General features: G+C 32.3%; 1 protein-coding gene across 1 annotated transcript in view; it reads left to right on the top strand.

The window, feature by feature from the left end:
* The window catches only part of LOC145269287 (calsyntenin-1-like), a 160031-nt gene that overhangs the window by 79774 nt on the left and 56121 nt on the right, over window positions 1–24136 (top strand). Inside the window, exons 3-4 of the mRNA XM_080124969.1 lie at window positions 4523–4731; window positions 11884–12030. Coding sequence (XP_079981095.1) covers window positions 4523–4731; window positions 11884–12030 — 356 coding nt within the window. The remainder of the gene's footprint in view (window positions 1–4522; window positions 4732–11883; window positions 12031–24136) is intronic.

Below are 24136 nucleotides of genomic sequence, written 5' to 3'. Positions count from 1 at the left end.
TGTTTCCCTCTATGAAAACTTGATTAATAATTTCACATTATTAATTATTCATCCCCCCCTCTCTCTCTCTCTCTCTCTCTCTTTATATATATATATATATATATATATATATATATATATATATATATATATATATATATATATATATATATATAGGATGCTTCTACATTATGTAGCCAGACTTTGTGGAAACATCCTGTAGATTATGTAGCCAGACTTTGTGGGCACTCTGTATACATACATACACACACGTGTGTGTGTATATATATATATATATATATATATATATATATATATATATATATATATATATATATATACAGGATGCTTCCACAAAGTCTGGCTACATAATGTAGCCAGACTTTGTGAACACCCTGTATATATATATATATACACACACACACACACCCAAAAGTTGATGTTTGTGTTATAAAAATACATATAATAAAATTAGAAGAATTGAATTAAGTTTAAATAAGGGTTACTTCTTTTATGAATCTAAAGACACTATTAAGATTTTCCTTCTCGGGTCACTAGGAGCAATTACTAGTTAGGTTCATAAAATAACTGAAATATATCAGAATGTAAAGAAATTATTTTTTTTAATAAAAATTCTTTGTTTCATACAATTAAATAGAATATTTCAGTGAAAAATGTATTGGAAAAAAAAAAAAAAAAAAAAAAAACATTTAAATATTAAGATTTAAGATATTGTTTTCTTTAAATTATTCAAATTCATTTTGATTGCTTAAGCCATTTGCCATTTTACAACTCTTTTTATGAAACCATTTAAAAAAAAACATTTTTTAGTACAAGACCTTGTATTACAAATTGCATTTTTATTTTTTCAAGACAAAAAAATTATAAATGCGACTACATTTAAAAATCTTTTTTCCTAAAACAACAAAAAAACATTTTGGGCGACACTAAGTGAATACTGCTAGTAACTAATAACACTATAACTAAAACTTTTGGCTGGCCATCATGGCTGACAGAACAAGAATAAGCAGGATGCAAAATAGTAGTTTGAATAATTTTAATTTTTATTTCTGTTCTGAAATATGTAAAAAAGAAAAAAAAAATGGTTGCGGAAGAGATAATAAATTTGCCCCACCCTCCTCTCTCCAACATCCCCTGTTACTATTGGTTACAAAGCATTGGCATCCATTCCTATCTGACTATGTTTAGATTTGTCTGGAACTGGGAATTTATTTTTATTGCGAGTTTAATTGACCTTTACATCATTGGGTCTTATTAGATTCAGCTTGTTGAGGGGGAAAGAAGAAAAGAAAAGGGGGAAAAACGTCAGCCTTGCCAGTGTATTTTTGTCAGCCTTTCAGTGTGAATCGTGAGAAAACTATTGATTTTTTTTTTCTCCAATGGGATTTGCAGACTTTGATTATATTTTTACGACGGTGTTTCGCAGGCCAACAACAGGCTGCATCCAAGGACCAGAAGAACTGAAGGCTTTTTTATCAAAAAATTTGAATTTACAATATCTATAAAAGTAGAATAAATTTATTGAATTGAATTTTAACAAGTATTTAATAAAAGTGAAGTGTCCGCCTTGCTCTGAAATTTATTTTTATGAGTAAAGAAAGAGGTTTAATCTTAATAACTGATGATAAAGGAAAGAATCATGTATACAAATTTATTATTATGAGCAACAGCAAATACAAGCGAGTGTGTCAACGTGATTGTGCCGTATACAATTCTGCAGCAAAATATCTTTTTAAAATGAAAGACAAAACCTTTCAAATAACAAATTGATTGTTAGGAACAAAACCTTCCAAATAACAAATTGATTGTTAGGAACAAAACCTTTCAAATAACAAATTGATTGTTAGGAACAAAACCTTTCAAATAACAAATTGATTGTTAGGAACAAAAACTTCCAAATAACAAATTGATTGTTAGGAACAAAAACTTTCAAATAACAAATTGATTGTTAGGAACAAAAACACCAGAAAAATATAAAACGACAGAAAAAATGCAACTCATGAAATCATTAATAAAATTTAATCCTTTCTGCGATGCAACCATATTTGGTGAGAAATAATCTTCAATCTATGAGTTGTCCACCAAGTTTTAATCATAAATTTCCAACATTTCTTGTTTTATCACCATTCAATATTGGTCCTGATTAATACTAAGCACTAGTGGTTGTTAAGAAGTTTTTAGTAGACAAAAAGATGTTATCAAGAATAGTAGAGGTGTGTTCCTGAATGGGCTTCACTCACCGGATTTTAATCTTCCAAATTTTTATGTTAGGAATTATCAAACTATAAACTATCAAAACAACCCCAAAGACTATTCCTGAACTGAGGAGGGACATCGCAGCCAAAATCAGGACAAGGTCAAGAAAGGAGTGTTAATGGCATTTTCTTTGGAATGGTGGGCATCTTGTATTAAATGAGTCAGCAAATGTTTTGAAAAGAGGATCTTTTGATTTTCCAGTTCTGAATCTAAATTACGCTATCACGTGTCTTTTTTATAGAACCAGTGATATTGATAGCTATGCATCTTGCGTCAGAGTACTCATAAAATTACACAGTCAATGCAAATTAATTTTTTTCATGAAAAATAATACATTGAATACACATAGGAAATCAGTTAATGGTCTGGTTTCCTTTTATTTCCAATTTTTTTTGTCCCTCTATCTTTTTGTCTTTAAATACCATTTCAAGCTAACAGTTAACCACTTACCACCATTTGACCACCATTTCAAGCTAACAGTTAACCACTTACCACCATTTGACCACCATTTCAAGCTAACAGTTAACCACTTACCACCATTTGACCACCATTTCAAGCTAACAGTTAACCACTTACCACCATTTGACCACTATTTCAAGCTAACAGTTAACCACTTACCACCATTTGACCACTATTTCAAGCTAACAGTTAACCACTTACCACCATTTGACCACCATTTCAAGCTAACAGTTAACCGACACGACTTACCATTTTCTTTGTAAGTAAACAATTTATTTTTTGATATGGATCAGAAAAATACATTTTTTTTGCCCTGAATAAGGATTTTTAGCGTAGAATCTCTTTCTCACCCATTACCAGAATATGTTGTCATGGAACATCAAGAGCAGCTTCTCAGTCTTTGAATTCTGATTGTGATTTCTTCAAGGTGGGAGTTACAGTAGTTCCCATTTATATTGATATTCCATTTTTCATGTAAGAGAAAACAAAATCTAAACTGTTCTCTTATTAGATTTTTAAATTTATTTTTATTTTCTTATTCCTGGAATTGTTACATAAATTTATCTGAAATTCATTAAAATTTGTATGTTCCAAAAGTGATTAATAAAAGAAAACGTATTAGCATCACTGGAGCACCATGATTTAAAAATATTTTTCTAATCAGAAACACAAACCCACTAAGCACTAGGAATAAAAAAGGTAACAAATCTGCTTCAAAAAAGAAAAGAAAAAGAAAAAAAGGCCACATGGTTCAGAGTTTTGAATATTATCAAGAAAACAGATATTAAAGTGGTGCCGGATAACTGAAAGGAATCCAGACATTTATGAAGAACTTGGAATGAAGTTGTTGGCAGCATAAGTGAACAACTATGCAAAACATGAGTCGTGGATCATAGATATCTATTGGGGATGGAGGTACAGATGGGTAATTTCACTTCTTTTTCTATGCTTGGAGAAGCAGCAGACAATTCTGATAGTAGTCGCAGTTTGTATGTTTTTGGCAGACACTTGTAATGCTTACAACATTAGAAAAAATAAAATGATAAAAAAATCCTAGATCTGACTCTGACTCCTAGGCTTCCTGAATGTACAATTATTGCTTCACACTTTAATCCATTCGACCACATTTTGTCGTTTGTGTTGGTGGTACTAGTAATGCAATGCTTATGTCTATGAATTAGTTCTATATTGCCGTAGCTAATGGAAGGGGAGCAAGTTACGCCTATGGATTAAATAAAGGATTCTATTTATAAGTCCGTATAGATTTCTGTGTATGATAGAATGCAGAGTTGTACAAGATGCACCTGAAAAGGTTGCAAGTTACATGCGATAAAGTGCCTTATAAATAGTTACAAACCTAATTCTGTGGCAGATAAAAAGGATAAAGAAAACAAACAAAAAACAAATAGCTGCTGCTTTAAATTATATGTTGGCGATCTCGTGAAATGAGATTTCTCATCACCTCATATGCAAATGAGATACTGTCAGTTTGAATAAAAAGCTTGTTTTTCAGGGACTGAGCAAATGTGAAGCAGGTAGCTTTGATAAGAGTGTGTTGAATTTGGAGTCGGAATTTTTCCAGCAGTTTGACAAATTGAACCTTGGAGATTGTTAGTTGAAAGTACAGAATAGTTAATCCATTTGAGAAGATGCATAATAGTTAACAGTTGATTATTTAATCACAAACTGAAACGTAAAAAATAATATCCAAAATGAGAGCAGTGGTGTGAAAAATCCAAAAAATTGCAAAAATTTTGAAATATTTGAAATATTTGTCTTTGAAATTAACATTTATTTTTGTTTTCAGGTCATTTGTTATTATCCACGTGGAAGATGTTGACGAATTCGCCCCTAAATTCAGCCAGGATACCTACGAAGTGGAAGTTGAGGAGGGCCACCTCTTCGATGCCATTATCCAGTTGACTGCTACTGATAAGGACAGATCAGCCAACTTCAAAGATATAAGTGGATACTTTATTCTCGACGATGATGTGCCGTTCGAAATCAATAAAAATGGTTGGTTAATTTTTTAATTTTTATTTTTTATTTTTATTTCGGACTATTAGTCTCATCTTTATTAGTTGTTGTTTTTGGATCTTTTTATTGGTTCACAACGTTTCGGCCAACTTCCTCTGGCCTTCGTCAGGTGGTAACCGCGACGGATAGGAACTTCGAATCTCCTAACTGCATTGTCAGCCATCACTGCCATCCGTAGTTGTTGTCGTCTCACCACATTTTGACCAATTAACCTCTGGCATGCTTTGGGTGGAATTGAAACCGCTATCTTCAGACAATGTTTATCTGGAACCGTAGAGATTCAACGTCTCTATCAACTGCGCCACGGGCCCCGAAGGGCGATCAAGGTTGGATTCTTTGATCTTATAAATCCACGTTTATTTATTATCTGATCTTCCATAGTCGGGTCCGTACCGATTGGTATATATATATATATTATTCCTTAATTGGAATTCATTTTTTGAGATGAGCATTATATATTAAAATTAATATATAATGCTCATCTCAAAAAATGAATTCCAATTAAGGAATAATATATATATAAACATGGTTGGTATTTACTTATTCTGCAGTCAGTTTGTGGTTTCATCATTTGAATATTTTCTCACAACAAATGGTTGAGTTTTCAAAAGCAGAATTTTATAATTTTAAAAAATTTAATTAAAAAATGAAGCTAGGACGGTAGTGCTTGATATATCTAAATCGTTTGACAAGGTCACTGGATGAATATTTAATATAATTAGAACTTTCCCTAACCGAAAAAAAGATAGGTTCTCAATGACTGTACATTCAAACAACATGATATTAATGCAGGTGCACTCTAGGGGTCAATCCTTGACCTTTTATTGTTTCTAATTTACATAAATGATCTCCCTGATAAAATTGTATCAACAATGCATATATTTACTGATGACATCACACTATTTTTAACACCTAAGTTAAACGCGATCATATCCAATGTTACATGCATGTGCTTGTTTTACAAGTACTTTAATGGAATGTGCTCCAACAACCTTGCTGCTCTAGTGCCCCGTGATGTAAATACACCCAATGAACCCGACAATCCCATCACTTTACCCCGGAGGTCCTTTGATGCTGCAGAGCTTTCTTCTCTAACTTCTTTATTTGAACTGCTTGCCTTTAGGATTCTCTTCTGCTTCCTGTTTTTCTGACTATTTCTGACCAATATGTACAAATTTAAATGTAATGTGAAAAAATGTCTTGCTGTACAACTCCTCAGCATGCCCTCTGCAAATCTGGCCCCTCAAAGTAGCTCCATCTGTCTCAGTGGCGATATGTGCCTAAATAGATGAATAAAAAAAAAATATTAACATTTTTTTAATTCTTTATTACAAAGCAGAATTTTTCTCTTAAAATTTTAAATGAAAATAGAATTTTAATTTTTATTTCTTTTAAAATTTTGTTTTTCTCTTATTCTGTGCCACTACTTTTCACAGCTAAAAGCAACTTGAAGTTAAAAGTTAATGTGATAGATTATCAGTTTAAGTGATGGTGACTATTCTGAGAGGATTGCTGTGTTGTAGCACACAAAGAAGCAATTCTGTGGTAATGTGCACAACAAATGGGAAGTTCTTGGAAATAAACTTTATTCATAGAAATTCTATTTGATGTAAGGCATACGATGGAAGTTATGGTAGAAATGCAAGTTCTTGCTTTGAATGTCTTAGAAGGAGGAACTCTGCTGCATGCCTGGAAATTATTGCTCGTGTTGTGACTTGCAAATTGGAGCACTTTCTAACAACTCCGCCCATATTGAATTAAATATGTTGTGCTATTGTGGATGACACAAAGTCAGGATATATAAAAGAAAAAAAAATGAAGAAACTGTTAATAAGGGAATGGTTTAATGACACACACACACACACACACACACACACACACACACACACACACACACACACACACACACACACACTGAAACACTAGTTTTTGTAGATATAAAAAAAAATTGTTAACATTTATTTATAATGAAGTTGAGTCCTCTTTTGGGAATTCAGAAAAAACGGTCAACCTAAGCGCAAAATGTAATTCTTTCTGACTGTTTCTACACGCTGATTTGACATTTATAAATACTTAATTCTTGCATTAATTTCTGATGGCACGGAGGTAGAATACCAACCAACAAAGTCATTGTAACAGTGTCCGGGAAGCAACACACGCTGTGTGCAGTATCAGTCGCAAAGAAGACGAAGACAAAGAATAGGAAATAACTCCAACTCACTTGTTCTTTGTAACATTTATTTCCTCATTCTCTCTTTACCACTGGGAAGTCCTTCATGTGATCACATTCTTGAGCATCGTTCATGCCTCACATGTAATCCCTCATGTTCTCCACATCTCTTGCTAGATCTCAAATCTTATCTTGTCTCTCTTATGATTGTTCTTTCTTTTTTCCTTTTTTTCCCCACTGGTGACATCACTTCGCATACATTTGCATCTGCACTATGTTACTTCAAGGGTGACTTTGTTATTGGGTTCTGACTGGCAGTAATTATCACTTCCTAGACTGATGATTGCATATGCATGAAACAATGAATATTAGCAATTATTTTTAGACCTACAGACACTAGTGTTTCATGGTTATATAATTATCAGTGCAAAAAGTGATGGTTACTTAATAGCTACTACATATATATATATATATAATGTATGTATTTACTTACTACAGACGATTATGCAAGAGGACCAACAAAGGAGGTGAAATTACAAACAAAAGAATCCATATTAAAGTCCCTAAACGAAGGCGATACGTGTGAACACTAATGTTAGCAAAATGAGAAAATGTAAAATGTTTTATGAACATGAAAAAACTGTTAAAGTACCAAAACTAATTGATGTAACAGTTTACCTCAACAACAGAAATATTTTCATTGTTTGAAAGTTTGTTTTTAATAAACTGTAGCAGCAATAAAATTGCATCCATTATTAAATGAAGAGAATATTGCAAAAATGGTTCATTTTATTGGAAAGATGTTGACGTGTTGGAAAATTGTCAGCATCAAAGAAATTCATGCAATATTAAAAAAAAAAGGATGTAATGAAAAAGGTGATATTGGGTTTAAATGATGAAATCCTTATATATTTTTTTTTAATTTTAGGTAAATAACCAAAAAATGTGAAGCAAGTAAAAAATAATAATAAAATCATTAAGAAAGAATACTGCTGTGGTTCAGTTTCACAATTATAAGGTGAAAGAATCCTGAGGTTCACTGCGGGCAGTTAAACTATGAGTGTACTTTCAGTATCTATTTGCTTCCCCACAATAAACAAAATCTGACATAAGATCGTTTTTCATATGGGAGAAAACCAGCTCCTCCAAAAGCTGTTATGCAAAAATAAAATTGCCATAGTATGGAAGGGTTCTCCCCCTCCATTGTATAAGAACAATTAACTTGAGTGCAGCATCAGAGCAGACATCACACCCTAACCCTAACCCAGACCAGTATACGAGTGCACTCTGCTTGAAGGTAGAAATGTCTGGCATTATATAAATCAAACAAATCCATATTGTCCACGGATATAGGGGTGTTAATTACTATATATTACATTATATTATTATATTATGTTAACTACTAGATGTTAGTTTAGCCATTGAATATACAATGCAATGGTTTAAATGATATTTTTTGCTAAGTAGTGGGCTGATTAATAAATTTATTCTTGGAAAATAAAGAAAATGAAGAAATTAAGCATTTTCTTACAATTTTGTAAAACAAATTGTACATGTAACAAACATCCCAAATTTTAGAAAAATTCTTGGAAAATTATTTTTTTCATGAAGTATTTGATGTTTAAAAAAATATAACTTGCTTTCTGATTGTATCATGTCATATTTTCTTTAATCAATTAATATAAACACATTCATGATTTTTGATGAAATGTACCTCAGGGTAAATAAACTGACTTTTTATGCATTTTTGTGTTTTTGCACTTTAATTTCACATTTGATTTTACGGGAATAAATCAATACTTGTCAGCTAATTCCTAATCTGTATACTTGCTAATTAACCTAATTACTTGACATTACTGAATTTTGCTCAGTAATTATTGTTTAGTAGTCATTTGGGTTGCATGTTTGCCAACATCACAAATTTTGTAAAATTTATCAAAATTGTATCTCTGAACATTAGGCATACGAAGGAAGTCATGGTAGAAATGCAAGTTCTTGCTGTGAATATCTTACAAGGAGGAACTTTGCCGCATGGAAATTATTGCTCGTGTAGTGTTCATAAAGTATTTGATTTTTAAAAATATATAACTTGCTTTCGGATTTTATATATCATATTTTCTATAATCATTTAGTTAATACAAACAAATTAACTTTTGATTTCTGAAATATGTGGCTAATTCATGATAAATAATTTTTTTTTTTTTGTGCATTTAGTTCCTTTCTAGTTTTGTTCTTTACTTTGTATATTTGATTTTATAATCAATAATTATATTTGATTTTTATGGAAATAATTCAATCATTATAAGCTGCTTCCTAATTTACTAATTACTGAACTTAGAAATTCCCTACTAAAACTTCTCTAATATTTACTAGTAAATTAGGTCGCCTCTTCAGTCATGGATCCCAATCATGTTTTCCAAGCCTGGTATGAGTATCACCATGCCCTAAATGCAATTTAAATGTTTATAAATTGCCAGGGTAAACAATCCATAGAGGATGTATGGGTGATCTAAATACCATGTAATAGTAGTAGTAGTATGACTATATTAAATTGCTAGCTGTCTGGCAATCTAAACTTAAAAAAAGTCAGTAGTGTAGAAACTGTAATGAAAACAGGACTAGAGATTCCGTCTAGTAATCTTTTATTCAATTAAGAATCTTACTACTCGTCTACTTGACAAGAGGAAATGTACAGCTTTTATTGCTTGGATTATCAAAGAGGAGATAATCCATATTCACAACAGAAACCATGTAAATTTAGCACTTAATATTTCTTTGAATGACAACATCTTGCCTTTATTATAAAAAAAATTAGTTTCTTAATTGAAATTCAGTTACTGTTTTTGTTTTAAATGATTAAATTTAAGACAATTTATGTCAAGGGTTATAGTAGTGGGGGGGGGGGTTTCAAATAAAAATTTTGATTTGTATGCTTTTCAGAAATTCTCAGTTTATTTTCACAAAGTCTTTCCAGGTTGTCTGAAGATATTGGCTTCCTGAGACGAAATGCTTTTTTATTTTTCTACTTCCTTTTGCAAAACTTAATTATGTTCTGCAAAACTTTACTATGTTCTGCAAAACTTTACTATGTTCTGCAAAACTTTACTATGTTCTGTAAAACTTATGTTCTGCAAAATCAAAAACAAAAAACAACCCACCTTTTCTCCCTTTTCCTTCTTCCCATTTCCTCTTTCTATCTCCCCTTACTGGTTTCCTAACTTAAAATGTACTAAACATTAATACTGCAATCCTTTTCCCTCTCCGATTGCAAAACTCATTCATGTTCTGCAGGGCATGGAACTAAAACGATAAAATCTACTGTACAACAACCAAACCAAACACTACAAACTAGCGATTGAAGATACAAAAAGCTTGAAGAATAAAAACCTTCTACAAAATAACTGAATGCAACATGAATACTATTTCCAAAATAACTGGATTCGGCATTAAGTAACCCAAAAAGGGTTGATAAAACAACCAAACCAAACTCTACACATAAATATTTGAAGATATAAAGAACTTAAAGCCTAAAATCTGTTTCCAAAATAACTGGATTCGGCATTAAATAACCTGAAAAGGGTTGATATGCCGTAAAACAAAACAACCAAATCAGTTTATTTTCACAAAGTTTCAGATGGTGCAACCTTGCACTTCCAAGTACATCTGTTTGAACTTGTGAATCTTTGTTGAACTCCAGGAACCCAAGCATAATTTTAATCCCTTTATTGAATTCAAGGGAATCAATTGTTCTTATTCTGGGTAAAATTTTTAATTGATTAATTCATTATTCTGAATTATTATTGTTTGTAGTAGTAGTAGTAGTAGTATGACTACATTAAATTTAAGTTTGTAAAATTGAACTTTTGGTCATCCAAAGGTTGTCACTTAGAATTGATTATTCATCAATGTCACTAACCGTGATGCTATGAGTCCTATTTTTGTTTCCCTGACAGTATTAACACATAGAACTTTAAATGTAATGTGAACAAAACTCTTACTACCAAAGTTCTCATGTCGGTTTCACCTCTATAAATCCACTGTAGTTTCTTATAATGAATAAAAGAATAACAGACTTTAATAGAAGGAATACATTATAGTTGCAATGCAATCGATAAAGAATACGTTTCTGAGGTTGAAGATAGAGAATGACTTGTATTGGTGTTCATTGTGGTTTTTTGGGAGTCAAGGCTACTGCTACCAGAAGATGTGCCTACAGTGTATCAGGATTTGTGATAACCATACAGTGATAGCTAGCTATGGAACCATGTCCGGTGGCTTAGGAAGACCACACATGTTTGGAATGAATTTTCTTTACCTTCGTAGTGCATTTCTTGGTACATATACAGTTTAATCAAGACATCAAAAAATGAAAATATCAAAAAAAGTTTAAATTGTACGTATTTGTTATGGAATGACATTCTCCGAAAAAAAATTTCACATAATTTCATCAAGTAGTTTTTTTTTTTTTTTTTTTTTTTTTTACAGCGAAAAAACAATTTGTTATGATACCAAGCAAAATGTTCGATTTTTAGGAAGAAAAGCTAGTATTAAAGATGGGGAGGGAGTGTCAGCGCTTTACATTGAGTTATCTCCCTGTAGCGTGTTCAAAAAATTCCAAGATTTCTATCTTCAACACGCTGTCATAAAAACATTTTTCCACTAAAAAAAAAAAACTTGATCAAATTAAGTGAAATTTTTTTTCCGGAGATCTTCAATCCAAAACGTATACATACAATATAATCTTTTTTTTTTCGATAATTTGATTTTTTTAATGTCTTCATTAAACTGTACAAGTGCCCATTTCTTTAATGTTGGCAGAACTGAAGAAGGATAACTAATTAATTCTAAAACAAAAAAATTATAGCTTAAATATCCAATTTTTTTTGTAGGTAAAATCTTTGCTCCAATCTTATTATAAATCGTAGTAAAAAGATGATCAAATTATTTTTGTTCTTTTTCAGGTGTTTTGAAGAACACTGAAATTCTGGATCATTCCAAGCGCCACAATTATATGATCAGCGTTGTGGCTGAGAGTTATGGCAAAAAGAAGTCAAAGCCGGCATTGATCAACATTTTGGTTAAAAAAATGTGCAAAATCGGATGGAAAGGTAGGTTTCTTTTTTGTTTTTTGTTATTATTTCTTTCTTTTTTTTTGTAAAATTTTATTTAATTTCCAGAGTTCTTTGCAACCTACTCAGTTGCAATGGATGTTTTTCAAGAAAAACACTAATAACTATCTGTGTTGTATAGTTGGGTTTGTGTATGTATACATGTCACTATTCTCTATCTAGTGGTTCTTCCCTATCTGAACCCTATGTTATCTTTGTGACTTATTTGAGTTCGTTCCGTGAGTGTCTAAATGCTCATATGCGAGTGTGTCATACAGGTATTCAACCTTATTTTCTCCTAAGTCGTTGATTTTGTTGGTCCACCTGGGTTCATCTGTTCTTGGAGGGAAGCTGGAAACTGTTTGAACAAATGCATTTCACTCCAAGACATTTCAAGACAATGGTACGTTTTATAGTTTTTTATTCACTTTCCAGGTGTGAATTGCAGAAGAATGGAAACTGAGTCTCTTTGCTTGTGGTTAATTCTAATCTCCAATTTGGAGATGTTATCTCCCTCCCAAGGGAAGTGGGAGACAACTGTTAACCCGTCTACCCTTCTTTATGCCTAAATTCACACTCCAACTCTATGTCCAGCCAACCTGATCACATGGTAACAACTATGTCCTGGTCAGCAGTTTTTAGAACTTCCAGTGCAACTTGTCCTAATAATGTTTTGACAACTTTTATCAAAACATAGCTTCACATCTTATCTGTTGTTTAGATAAATAGATAGATCAAGATAGATAGATAGCTAGATCAAGATAGATAGATAGCTAGATCAAGATAGATAGATAGCTAGATCAAGATAGATAGATTACATAGATATATAGATAGATCGACAGGCAGATAGATAACAGATAATTTCTCATGTTCCCAACTACAAACATCTGTTCTGTGGATATTTTTGTGTTCATTAAAACCTTAGATCAAATTTTGTCTTTTGTGAGAGAAGTGAAGTCCCCCCCTTTCTCTCTCTCTCTCTCTCTCTCTCTCTCTCTCTGTCTCTCTCTCCCCCATACCTCTTACCCTCTGTTTCTGCTCTTCCCTCTCTTCTGAATTCATTTAACCCTTTCATTTTCTGTTTTAATGCATGATATCATCCGTTGTGCGTACATTTAAGCAAATTTTTATTAGTGTGTGTATATATATATATATATATATATATATATATATATATATGAGAGAGAGAGATACTATTTTCATTATTCTCATCATATATATATATATATTCTGTCAAGAATTGTGCATGTCAAACATATTTAAAGGAATAAATGATAAGATGGTTAACATCTTGAAATTTGAAATATAGACTTTTGTCATTTATTTGTAATATGCTCTGTAATTACACCGGCTTCAGAAATTGAAGGATTGGTATAAATAAAAGATGAAATATTATTGTAGAAACATATTTCCACATAGTGTGCGTGTGTGTGTGTATATATATATATATATATATATATATACATAGTGTGCGTGTGTGTGTATATATGTATATATATATATATATACATATATATAATCACTGGCTTTGATCTTCAACTTTTCAACAGATAACATGTTGTTTGTTATTTCTGTTTGATTGCCTTAATAAAAATGTCTACTAGAATTTATTCTAATATCACAAAACTTAGATTTCTTTACATTGATTATGAATCATTGGCCTTCGATCTGTGTCGATAATTCTCTCTATTTTTTCAGTTGATATTGTACCAGCTGTCATCGATTGTCTAAAACAAATAGCATTAGTAAATGTTCCGAGATTGTTTGCATTTTTTTTTTCCAATTGAAAATTTCATGGTGTTTATGACAAATGGTCTCTGTATCATATTTTCATTACTGACTGATATACATACTCCAAAGAGCTTCACCATGTACTTGAAAACAAAATTTTACTATTTATGATTTTCGACCAATCTATCAACTAGGGCATGCTTATCTGGTTGTTCCATCTCTTTGGTAGTCTTCATCTTGAATTTTCTTGAATGAAACTTTCTTAATGTGATTTCTTTACATAGCTGGAGTCTGGTAGCCTGAAAACATGTTCAAGGCATTTTTTTTTTAATAACATTTAAGGATCTGTTGATATTTATTTATTTTTTAGTCTATACATCAAAATTACTTCAAGGATAGTTAAACATCCTCGTCTGCCAGAATTATGTTTCAATTGCATATGCAATAATAGTTTGTATGAATGAATTGCAAAGTCTTAACTTGAAAGATGTTGATATGTTAATTTTTGTTTCATATTTTTTCTTTTAAATGTCCAAATCTAGACTAGTGCTATGAGATCAGGTTGTCTGAAGATAATGGCTTCTTGAGATGAAATTCACCAAACATTGATGCTTTTTGTTTTTCTATTTCCTTTTGTAAAACTTGTTCTGCAAAATCAAAAACAACAACTCACCTTTTCCCCTTTTTTTTTCTTCTTCCTCACTTCCTGACTGTTTTTTTTTAACTTAAAATGTACCATACATTAATACTGTAACCCTTCTCCCTCTCCCATTCCAAAACTCATTCATGTTCTGCAGGGCGGGGAACAAAAATAAGATCCACTATAAAACAACCAAACCAAACACTACAAACTATCGATTGAAGATACAAAGAGTTTGAAGAATAAAAACCTTCTCCAAAATAACTGGATTCAGCATTAAATAACCTGAAACAACTAAACCAAATCTAGAAGCAACTTTTCATCTGCAGTTTGTACTGCATTTATTTTTTTACTAGCCTGGGTGCCCGGCATTGCCCGGTTGTTTGGAGGTGTTTGTTGAGCAAAAAAAAAAGTGATAGTAGGTAGGCAGGCTCGAATCTGTGGTGCAAAGGAGGAAAAGAATGTGAAAAAAAAAGTGACGTGTTTGCTGTTGCATCCATTGCCAAACCGGAAATAACTTCGGTTTAAATTAAAAAAAGAGGGGATGACTTTCGAAAATATCACCGAAAAAAAGCGACCCCTCCCTGTAGAAAAGTGCCAGTTGAGGATAAAAGAATTAATGTTTTTGGCCAATTTTTCGATATTTGTCATCCGAGTGGTCGAGCTTGAAAACGATACCAATCTTGTAAAAATCCGTCATCTCTGTCGAAAGTTCTAGGCAGACATACATACATAAATACATACACGAGATTTATATTATAGACTTGCCTGGGTGCCCGGCATTGCCTGGGTATTTGTAGGTGTGTGTTGAGCAAAAAAAAAAAAAGTTATAATAGGCAGGCTTGAACCCGTGATGCGAAAGGTGTAAGCAAAAAAAATAAAAATAGTAGTAAGCAGGCTCAAATCCGTGTCGCTGCAGACGAAAAAGTAGTGAAAAAAAAAAACAAACTGTCTTAGCGATGTGCCCATCATGGTTGTGACATCATGGCCGGTCAAAATAACGCCTTTTATGCAATGTTGTGAAAGCAAGTGTTGAGTGACTTGCAAAAAAGTCACAAAAAAAAGCGACCCCCCCCTCCCTGTAGAAAACTGCCCAGTTGAGGGTGAAGGAATTAATGTTTTTAGCCAATTTTTCAATATTTGTTGTCCGAAGGGTCGCGCTTGAAAATGATACTGATCTGGCGAAAATCTGTTGCCTCTGTTGAAAGTTTTTGTGAGACATGCAAACACAAACACAGACATTTTTGCTTTCATATATTAGACTAGCGGGGGTGCCTGGTATTGCCTGGGTGTTTGGAGCAGAACAAAATGAAAACTTAACCCTGTTTAAGTATAAAAAAAAAAACGATGTTAAACTTAAAAAATTAAAAAAAACAGCGATTTCGATATTAAAATTTAAAAAATGGAAAAAAAAGATGGGTTGATGGTAGGTAGGCTTGAACCTAGAGCCTTGAGGCCAATAGGCTGACAACCTACAACTGCGCTATGGCAACGGAAACAATGTAAGGCATTAAATTTAGCGATTAAAAAGTGAATGAGTTCAAACAGGTGATTGATTTTATTGAGGTCAAACATCATGCCATCCCGCAGTTAACTATTTCTGCGAGTTTTTTAGTTTTATTTTTTCTCTCCTCAACTTGTTGGGGTGAGGGAGTCCAAATGAATAGCAATTGTCTGATATGACAGTTTATACCGATATTGATCAAAGCGTTCATTGCTTTTCTGGACGAGTGGCGAGGTTTGTTTCAGTTTCGCTTTTTTTTATACTAAAAAGCCAAAGACACATGCGTGGGCCAATAAATATTGTGTAAAAATCGCTCGTAAAAGTTGCTCAAATTAAAGGTACACACTTCGTAAATCTTAGATATTATCATCTTGGTAGCATATAAAGAGTTATAAGAATGAGCGACCAACCCGAAAACCACCCTGAAAAAAGCCTTTAACTGGACATACAGAAAAAATGCACACACTAACACACATTTTCGCTTTTCTATATATACTATATATATTGCCTGGGTGTTTGAAGGTGTGTGTGTTGGGGGAGGGGATTAGATCAAAACATGCCCGGGTGTTTGGAGGTGTAAAAGAAAAAAAAATGTTTTAGTAGGAAGGTAGGCTTGAACCCCGAAGCCTTGACGCGAAGGTGGAAATGAAAGGGAAAAAAAGTCAGAAACCATCTCAGCCACGAGGGGAAAGGAATTGATAAGCGTGTTAAGTTAACGTTTATAAATTGACAGGGGCGAGGAAGTATGTCGCGTGATGTTTAACCTAGTTTTGCGCTGCAAGCCAGTTTCTGTTTTCTCCCACCCCATCATTCGCTTTTTGAAGACGTGGCGATCGAAAAATATCTCGAAAATAGCTGGTAAAGGTCGGGCAAATTAAAGATAGCCGTGACCTCCATTCTTAAGTCATAGATATTATGAGTTAGACGTGATATAAAATGTTTTAAGAAGTTAGCCGACCAAGAAGGCCGATGAAAAAAGCCTTTTGCGGACATACACGAAAATGCGCACACACACACACACACACACACACACACACACACACACACACACACACACTTTGGCTTTTATATATATATATATATAGATATAGACTAGCGGGGTTACCCGGCATTGCCCGGGTGTTTGGAGGTGTGTGTGTTTGTGGGGGGGAAGGGTAGATCAAAACAACCCTGTTTAAAAAAAAGCATTGGGCGGGTGTTTGGAGGTGTAAAACAAAAAAGTTTTAGAGGGAAGGTAGGCTAGAACCCGAAGCCTTGACGCGAAGGTGGAAACGAAAGGGGAAAAAAATCAGACACCTAACCATCTTGGCCACGAGGGGAGAGGAAAGGAAAAGAGTCTTAATTTAATGTTTATAAAGTGAAATTGACAGGTGTGAGAAAGTTAAGTTGCGTGATGTTTGACCTTTCTGTTTCCCCCGCTCTAGCATGTGCTTTTTTTTATACTGAAAAATGTAACTAATACGTGGCGATCAAAAAAAATCTCGAAAATAGCACGTAAAAGTCGGGCAAATTAAAGATAAATGCGACCCTTGGTCATAACTGGTAGATATTATTATCTAGGGGATATATAAAAAGTTTTAAGGAGTGACCCGGCTGAGAAGCCCGGCGAAAAAAGTATATAGTGTGATTGGGGACAGCTTGTGTTGGTTTCCTGATTTATGTATGAATATATTGTATGACATAAAATGATTCGTTTATAAATAAATTGTATGGCATAAAATGATTCATCTCTATAAATAAAATGAAGTAATTTTTTTTTTCCCCTCTGAGTTTTACCTTAGTAGGATTAAAACTAAAGACATTTCATGCAAATGTAATATGCACAAACTGCAGCACATTATTTGAGGTGTGCTATAGGCTTATTACCTCTGCACTTCCTCGATGACTGTACATTTCATATATTTTTTCTGGTGAGAGTTCACTGTCAAAACCTGTAAGAATCAATGGAAGTTGTACAATCTTTTCTCTTCATTTAATTCCTCCTCTCCCTGCTCCCCATTTTACCGCCACTTCGTCATTCACAACTAATACAAACACACACCGGGTAGGGGTTTTGTAGTTACATACAAAAACTGAAATGCTTCCTACTACGGGAAATGTACGATGCATAATTATACATTGCTATTTACAATTTATTTCGAAACATTATTTACATTATTTACAATTTATTTCAAAACATTATTACACTAGGATAAAAAAAACGTTTCTCTCCATTTTTTTTTTCTTTCATTAACATAATATATCATTTCCTTTACATTTTGTGTCGTTTCATTCACTGCTTTCTTTTTCTGTTTAATTTTTTCCGATTCCTGATTTACATATTAATTTTTCGGTTAACGCATTACAAAATGTAAGATGTCAATTTAGGTTGGCTTTCACATCAAGAATTACTACATTTAAAAATGTAAACAATGCATTTCTATATGCATCACTAAAAACCAATGTTCCGGTTTACTGCTTTTCGTATGTTTTCATTCCATTTCTTTGCATGTTCCCATTTTTCAGATTGCATTGCGGTTGTAAACATCGTTATTATATAATAACTCATACCAAATTGAATTTCACTCATCAGGGTTTAATATGGGAGAGCGCCATTTGATACCCAAAACAAACCCAAAACATTTATTGTATAAAAATTTATCAAAATATAATTGGACAAACATTTAATGAAAAATTTGCGTAAAAAAATTAAACTTTTAATACAACAATTTCGTAATGAAAGCAACATCGGATTTTTATAAAATAGTTTTTTTTTCTCGGACAAAGAAATATTATGAAAAGTTTTTTGGAAATTAAAGCAACTATATAATTGGAAAAAGAATAATTGAAAAGTTTGTGTGAAACATTTAAAAGTTTAATAAAACAATTTGGTACTGAAAGCAACATTGGATTTGTATAAAATAGTTTTCTTTTTTTTTTTTTTAATTTTTTTATTCCAACAGATAAATAATTGAAAACGTTATTTTGAATTAAAACAACTTTGAATGATTGTTTTTTTTTTTTTTAACGGGGAAGTGGGTTGTTTTTTCTTATTTATTTATTTATTTTTTGTTTAACGGCAATCGTTCTACACTTTAAAATTTATTTTTTGTTTTAACGGCAATCGTTCTACACTTTAAAATTTATTTTTTGTTTTAACGGCAATCGTTCTACACTTTAAAATTTATTTTTTGTTTTAACGGCAATCGTTCTACACTTTAAAATTTATTTTTTGTTTTAACGGCAATCGTTCTACACTTTAAAATTTATTTTTTGTTTTAACGGCAATCGTTCTACACTTTAAAATTTGGGTTATTTATTTCATGCTTCGGCCATAGTCTAACCACGATTTGCACACAAGGTGCGTGAAATAAAATGGCGTCTATAATAAAGTGTAGAAGCACCGTTATTCTTTGGATTATATTTGTTGGGGGGAGGCACAATTTAACAAATAAAAAAAAAATTACAACGGAGCAAAATTTAAGTTTCCCTTCCATTTTTACAACAACCAAACAAATAAGGGGGATTGATTTACTAGGATTTTCATTAGAAGCTGATCACTTATTAAAATTATTTTACTGTTGAATTTTTCGCATTTTCGTTACATTTGTTATTTTGCAATCGCTGGTAGCCCACTTCAAAAATTGAATACAAGATGAAATTAAACAGAATGGTATTCATGCAGAATTTGTCCCCCCTCCCGATTCCATTTCATTCCACCGGATTCAACCGAGCGTTGCTTAAATGTTGAAACACTAAATCAACATTTCATTTATTTTTGTTGCATAATTAATTAATTAATTAATGATGGGAGTGTTTTTTTTTCTGTTTATTTTCTTTACATCTGTTGACAAAAAAATAATTTGTACATTCTCTTGAAAAAAAACCCAAACTTTTCTCTACTTTCACCTAACTATTTACAGTGTTCATATAAAGCATTCATCTTTTCTTTTTATAATAAAAATTTCGTTTGCAAAAAGAAACGTTTACTGCCAATTTTCTTAAAAAAAATGCATGTTTTCCTGCAAAAAACAATTTATGGTAAAAAAGGAATCTTTTTTTGAGGAAAAAAATTGCAGGAGATATTAAAAGTAAATAAACAATACAAAATGCAATTTTTCTTGAGGAATGTGTTCCATTTTAACAAACTGAGCCACAGCAACGCGTGGCAGGGTACTGCTAGTTTATAAATAAATTGTATGGCATTAAATGATTCGTTTATAAATACATTGTAGGGTTAATAAAATGACTTGCAAGTTTGATATGCCATAAAACAAATATCCTAATTACCTTCCCCCTATCTGCATCGATCATCCACAGCACTAAACATCTCCTTTTCATCCTCCTCATTCTTATTATGTATTCCAAGACTCATTCATAAATGAAAAAACTTGGTAACAAAAAACAAGCAGGATAGTTAAAATGAAAAAAAAAAAATTATTTCCACTTTCTATCAAAATACAATACAATAACTTTCCAGAGCTTAACACATGACTATTTTCTAAATACACTGTATTGATGTCTGATAGGGTTGACATGCCGCAAGAGAAACGATCCCAACCTTTACAGATGTGAGTTTGTCTGACAGGAACGAGTAATGTTACATAGTCCATCTTTTTATAGGCCAGAGAGTGCTTTTCACCCACTGTTCAGTTCAAGCATACCATCTTCTTCCACTCTATCATCACCATAGTTACTGTAAACAAGACGATAAAAAACGATGAAAACAGACAGCTGTAGGCACACTTTCTTTCTCTCACTCCTTCTATTTTACAGTCTATGGACAACTTCACATATTTCCATATACCAAATGCTAGTATGCCCCACCCCCCCATATTGTTCGCATATTTTGCTAGGTTGAAAGGATTATATGAATTGTGAATAAACTACATATAATATGTAGTTTAAGCAGAATAAATTGTTTTAGAAAATTAAAATGATTTCAAACGCTATTCATAATGTTTACCATTCATTTAATTATTTTTTATTATTGCTTATATTTCAATTAATGTTTTGAAACCTGACATGATGCAAATTATAAATCTCTGACGTCGTTCCAAAACTATAATTATTTTGATAAGGTAATGTTTTAAGCTCTATTTATAAGAAAGTCAAAATAGATCAGTTGGTAGAACCTCAGACTGAATATTTCAAGATTTCAGTTTTGATTTCTGATCAAGTCTTGGCATCCATTTTATTTGTAAGAATTTATTATTTACTATTAATGCAGTATTAATTTCTAAAAGCAATTAATTTTTAAAAGCAATTCATTTCTAAAAGGAATTCATTTCTAAAAGCAATTAAAACATTTAATATTTTGAAATGAGACAAATCCTGTAATGTTAAAAAAATGTTGTGATAGACAAAATTTTTATTTATATAAAAAACCACAGGATTCAAAATATTTTTCTCTGGGATTTCTTTTCAGAATAAAAATTTTCTTGTAACACGTCCAATTTTTCTTTTGTTATTGTTGAGAAATAATGTTTGCCATAATCAATTTGTATTGACTGCCAATATAAAACAACAACTACAACCAACTTTATAATGGCATAAAACATAACTACTTCTAATATGATCATTTGATATCCAGAAAGTATTAAAAAATGCACATACACAAGAAAAATAATGCTGTAATAATTAAGTTGGTATCTTTTGTGCAAAAAAAATTCAGTACTTACATCATCAATTCTAAGTTTCACCAGTTGCTTTAGAGACTCGGGCATAATGAACTTCATCAAACAAACTACTATTAGAATTTATTTTTGCAAGAAGTTATTAAAAGAAAAAAGTGACTGATTTTGTTTTCTATATTAAGTATTACTTAAGTGTGTGTATATCTATATATCTGTGAATGTGTCTGTGTCTGTCTGTGTACATTTCCCTACGCAATAACTCTGTCAATTTTCAGTCTACAGACTCGAAATTTGATATACATGGTACTGAGATTTGGAAAAATCTTTGTAATCCGTTTTCGCCCAGAAATTTGGCTGTTAAGGGGTCAAAGTTCAACAATTTGACCTCGAGAACTCTACCAAACTCCTCCGACAATTTTAGATAGAAACAATTGAAATTTTATATATAAGTTCCTTAGACATAGATCTAACTTAATAACTTGATTTTAGCTCAAAACAATAAATGTTAAGGGGTTATAATAGGGGTCAAAATTAAAAAAAGTTGACCTCTGCAGTCTCTACCAAATTACTCAGACAATTTCTGGTCTAAAAATTTGAAATTTTACATAAAGAGTATTCAGAGATAGGGCAAGCTTTGGGTTGAAAATTTGAGCTACCAATATATAAATGTATGTATGTTTGCATGTCTGCCTAAAACCTTTGACAGAGGCGATGGATCTTACCAAGATCAGTATCGTTTTGAAGTTCGACCCTTCAGACGACAAATACCGAAAAATTGGCTAAAAACGTTAATTTCTTCACTCTCAACTGGGCACATTTTTACAGGGAGAGGTAACTTTTTTCACCAATATTTTCGAAAGTCATCCCCTCTTTTCGATTGTCTAGCCTTAATTTAAACCTAGTCATTTCCGGTTTGGTATTGGTCATAACAGCAAAGACGTCACGTTTTTTTTCCCATTCTTTTCCTCCTTCACAGTACGAATTCCAGCCTGCCTTCCTACTACCACTTTTTTTTTTTTTTACTCAACACACACCTCCAAACACCTGGGTAACGCCGGGCTGAAATGCTAGTATCTATAAAAGTGAAAAAGTCTGTGTGCCTGTCTGTCTGTATACATTTCCCTACCAAATAACTGTCAATTTTCGGTCTACAAACTCGAGATTTGACATAAGGGGTATTGAGATTTGGGGAAATCTTTTTAATTGATTTTTCGGCCAGAAATTTGGCTGTCAAGGGGTCAAAGTTCAACAATTTGACCCTTGAGAACTCTACGAAACTCCTCAGCCAATTTTGGGTCTAAACACTTGAAATTTTAGATATAGGTTACTTGGACATGGATCTAACTTTATAATTTTATTTGAGCCCAAAACAATAAATGTTAAGGGGTAATAATTGTGGTCAAATTTAAAAAAAATTGACCTCTGCGGTCTCTACCAAATTACTAAGCTAATTTTTGTTTTAAACATTTGAAATTTTACATTAAGTATATTCAGATATGGGGCAAGATTTTTAATGTTTTCTTTTTTGAGAACTTGGCTTCCAAGGGGTCAAAGTTCAAAAGATTTAACTTTTGTGGTCTCTAGAAAACTATTCGGCAAAATTTGGGTCTAAACATTTGAAATTTTACATAAAGGGTATTCAGACATGCAGCAAGCTTTTTAATGAGTTTTTGGGCGAAAATTTGCCTGCCAAGAGGTCAAAGTTTACAGTTAACTTTTAGAGACTCTACCAAACTCCTCCTTCAATTTTGGGTTTAAACACTTGAAATTTTAGATGTAGTTTACTTGGACATGGGTCAAACATTTTAATTCAATTTGAGCCCAAAACAATAAATGTTAAGGGGTCAAAATTGGGGTCAAATTTAAAAAAAAATTGGCGCCTGCGGTCTCTACCAAATTTTCTCTATGGTAGTTAAGAAAGCCTATTATATAGAAAGGCATTACCGTACATATTCACACTTTTTAATATATACATATGCACATAAAGTTATGAACAGTACATAGGGCCGAGCAAAGGCGGGTGGAACTGCTATTATATAAAAGTGAAAATGTCAATGTGTGTGTGCATTTCCAAATAACTCAATTTTCAAGGGGTCAAAATTGGGGTCAAAGTTAAAAAAAATTTAACCTCTGCGGTCTGTATAAAATTACTCAGCCAATTTCTGATCTAAACATTTGAAACTTTACATAAAGGGCATTCAGAGATAGGGCAAGCTTTTTAATTAGTTTGGGTCAAAAATTTGACCTGCCAAGGGGTCAAAGTTCAAAAGATTTGATCTTTGCGGTGTCTAGCAAGCTACTCAGCCAATTTTGGGTCTAAACATTTGAAATTTATACATAACTAGTATTCAGACATGTGGCAAGCATTTTAATCAATTTGGGGGCGAAAATTTGGCTGCCAAAAGGTCAAAGTTGAAAGAGTTGACTTTTGCAGATTCTACCAAATTCCGCCACCAATCTTTGGTCTTAACACTTGAAATTTTAGATGTAGGTAACTTGGACATCGGTAAAACTTTGTATTTTGGATTTGAGATGGAAATAATAAATGTTAAGGGGTTAAAATTGGGGTCAAAGTTAAAAAAAATTGACCTCTCCGGTCTTTACGAAAATCCAATA

This window comes from Euprymna scolopes, chromosome 45 (genome assembly GCF_053919585.1).
Source record: "Euprymna scolopes isolate OS-2025 chromosome 45, ASM5391958v1, whole genome shotgun sequence".
Lineage (NCBI taxonomy): Eukaryota > Metazoa > Mollusca > Cephalopoda > Sepiida > Sepiolidae > Euprymna > Euprymna scolopes.
The sequence above is the reverse complement of the archived record's forward strand: the minus strand, read 5'-3'. Positions and strand labels throughout refer to the sequence as shown.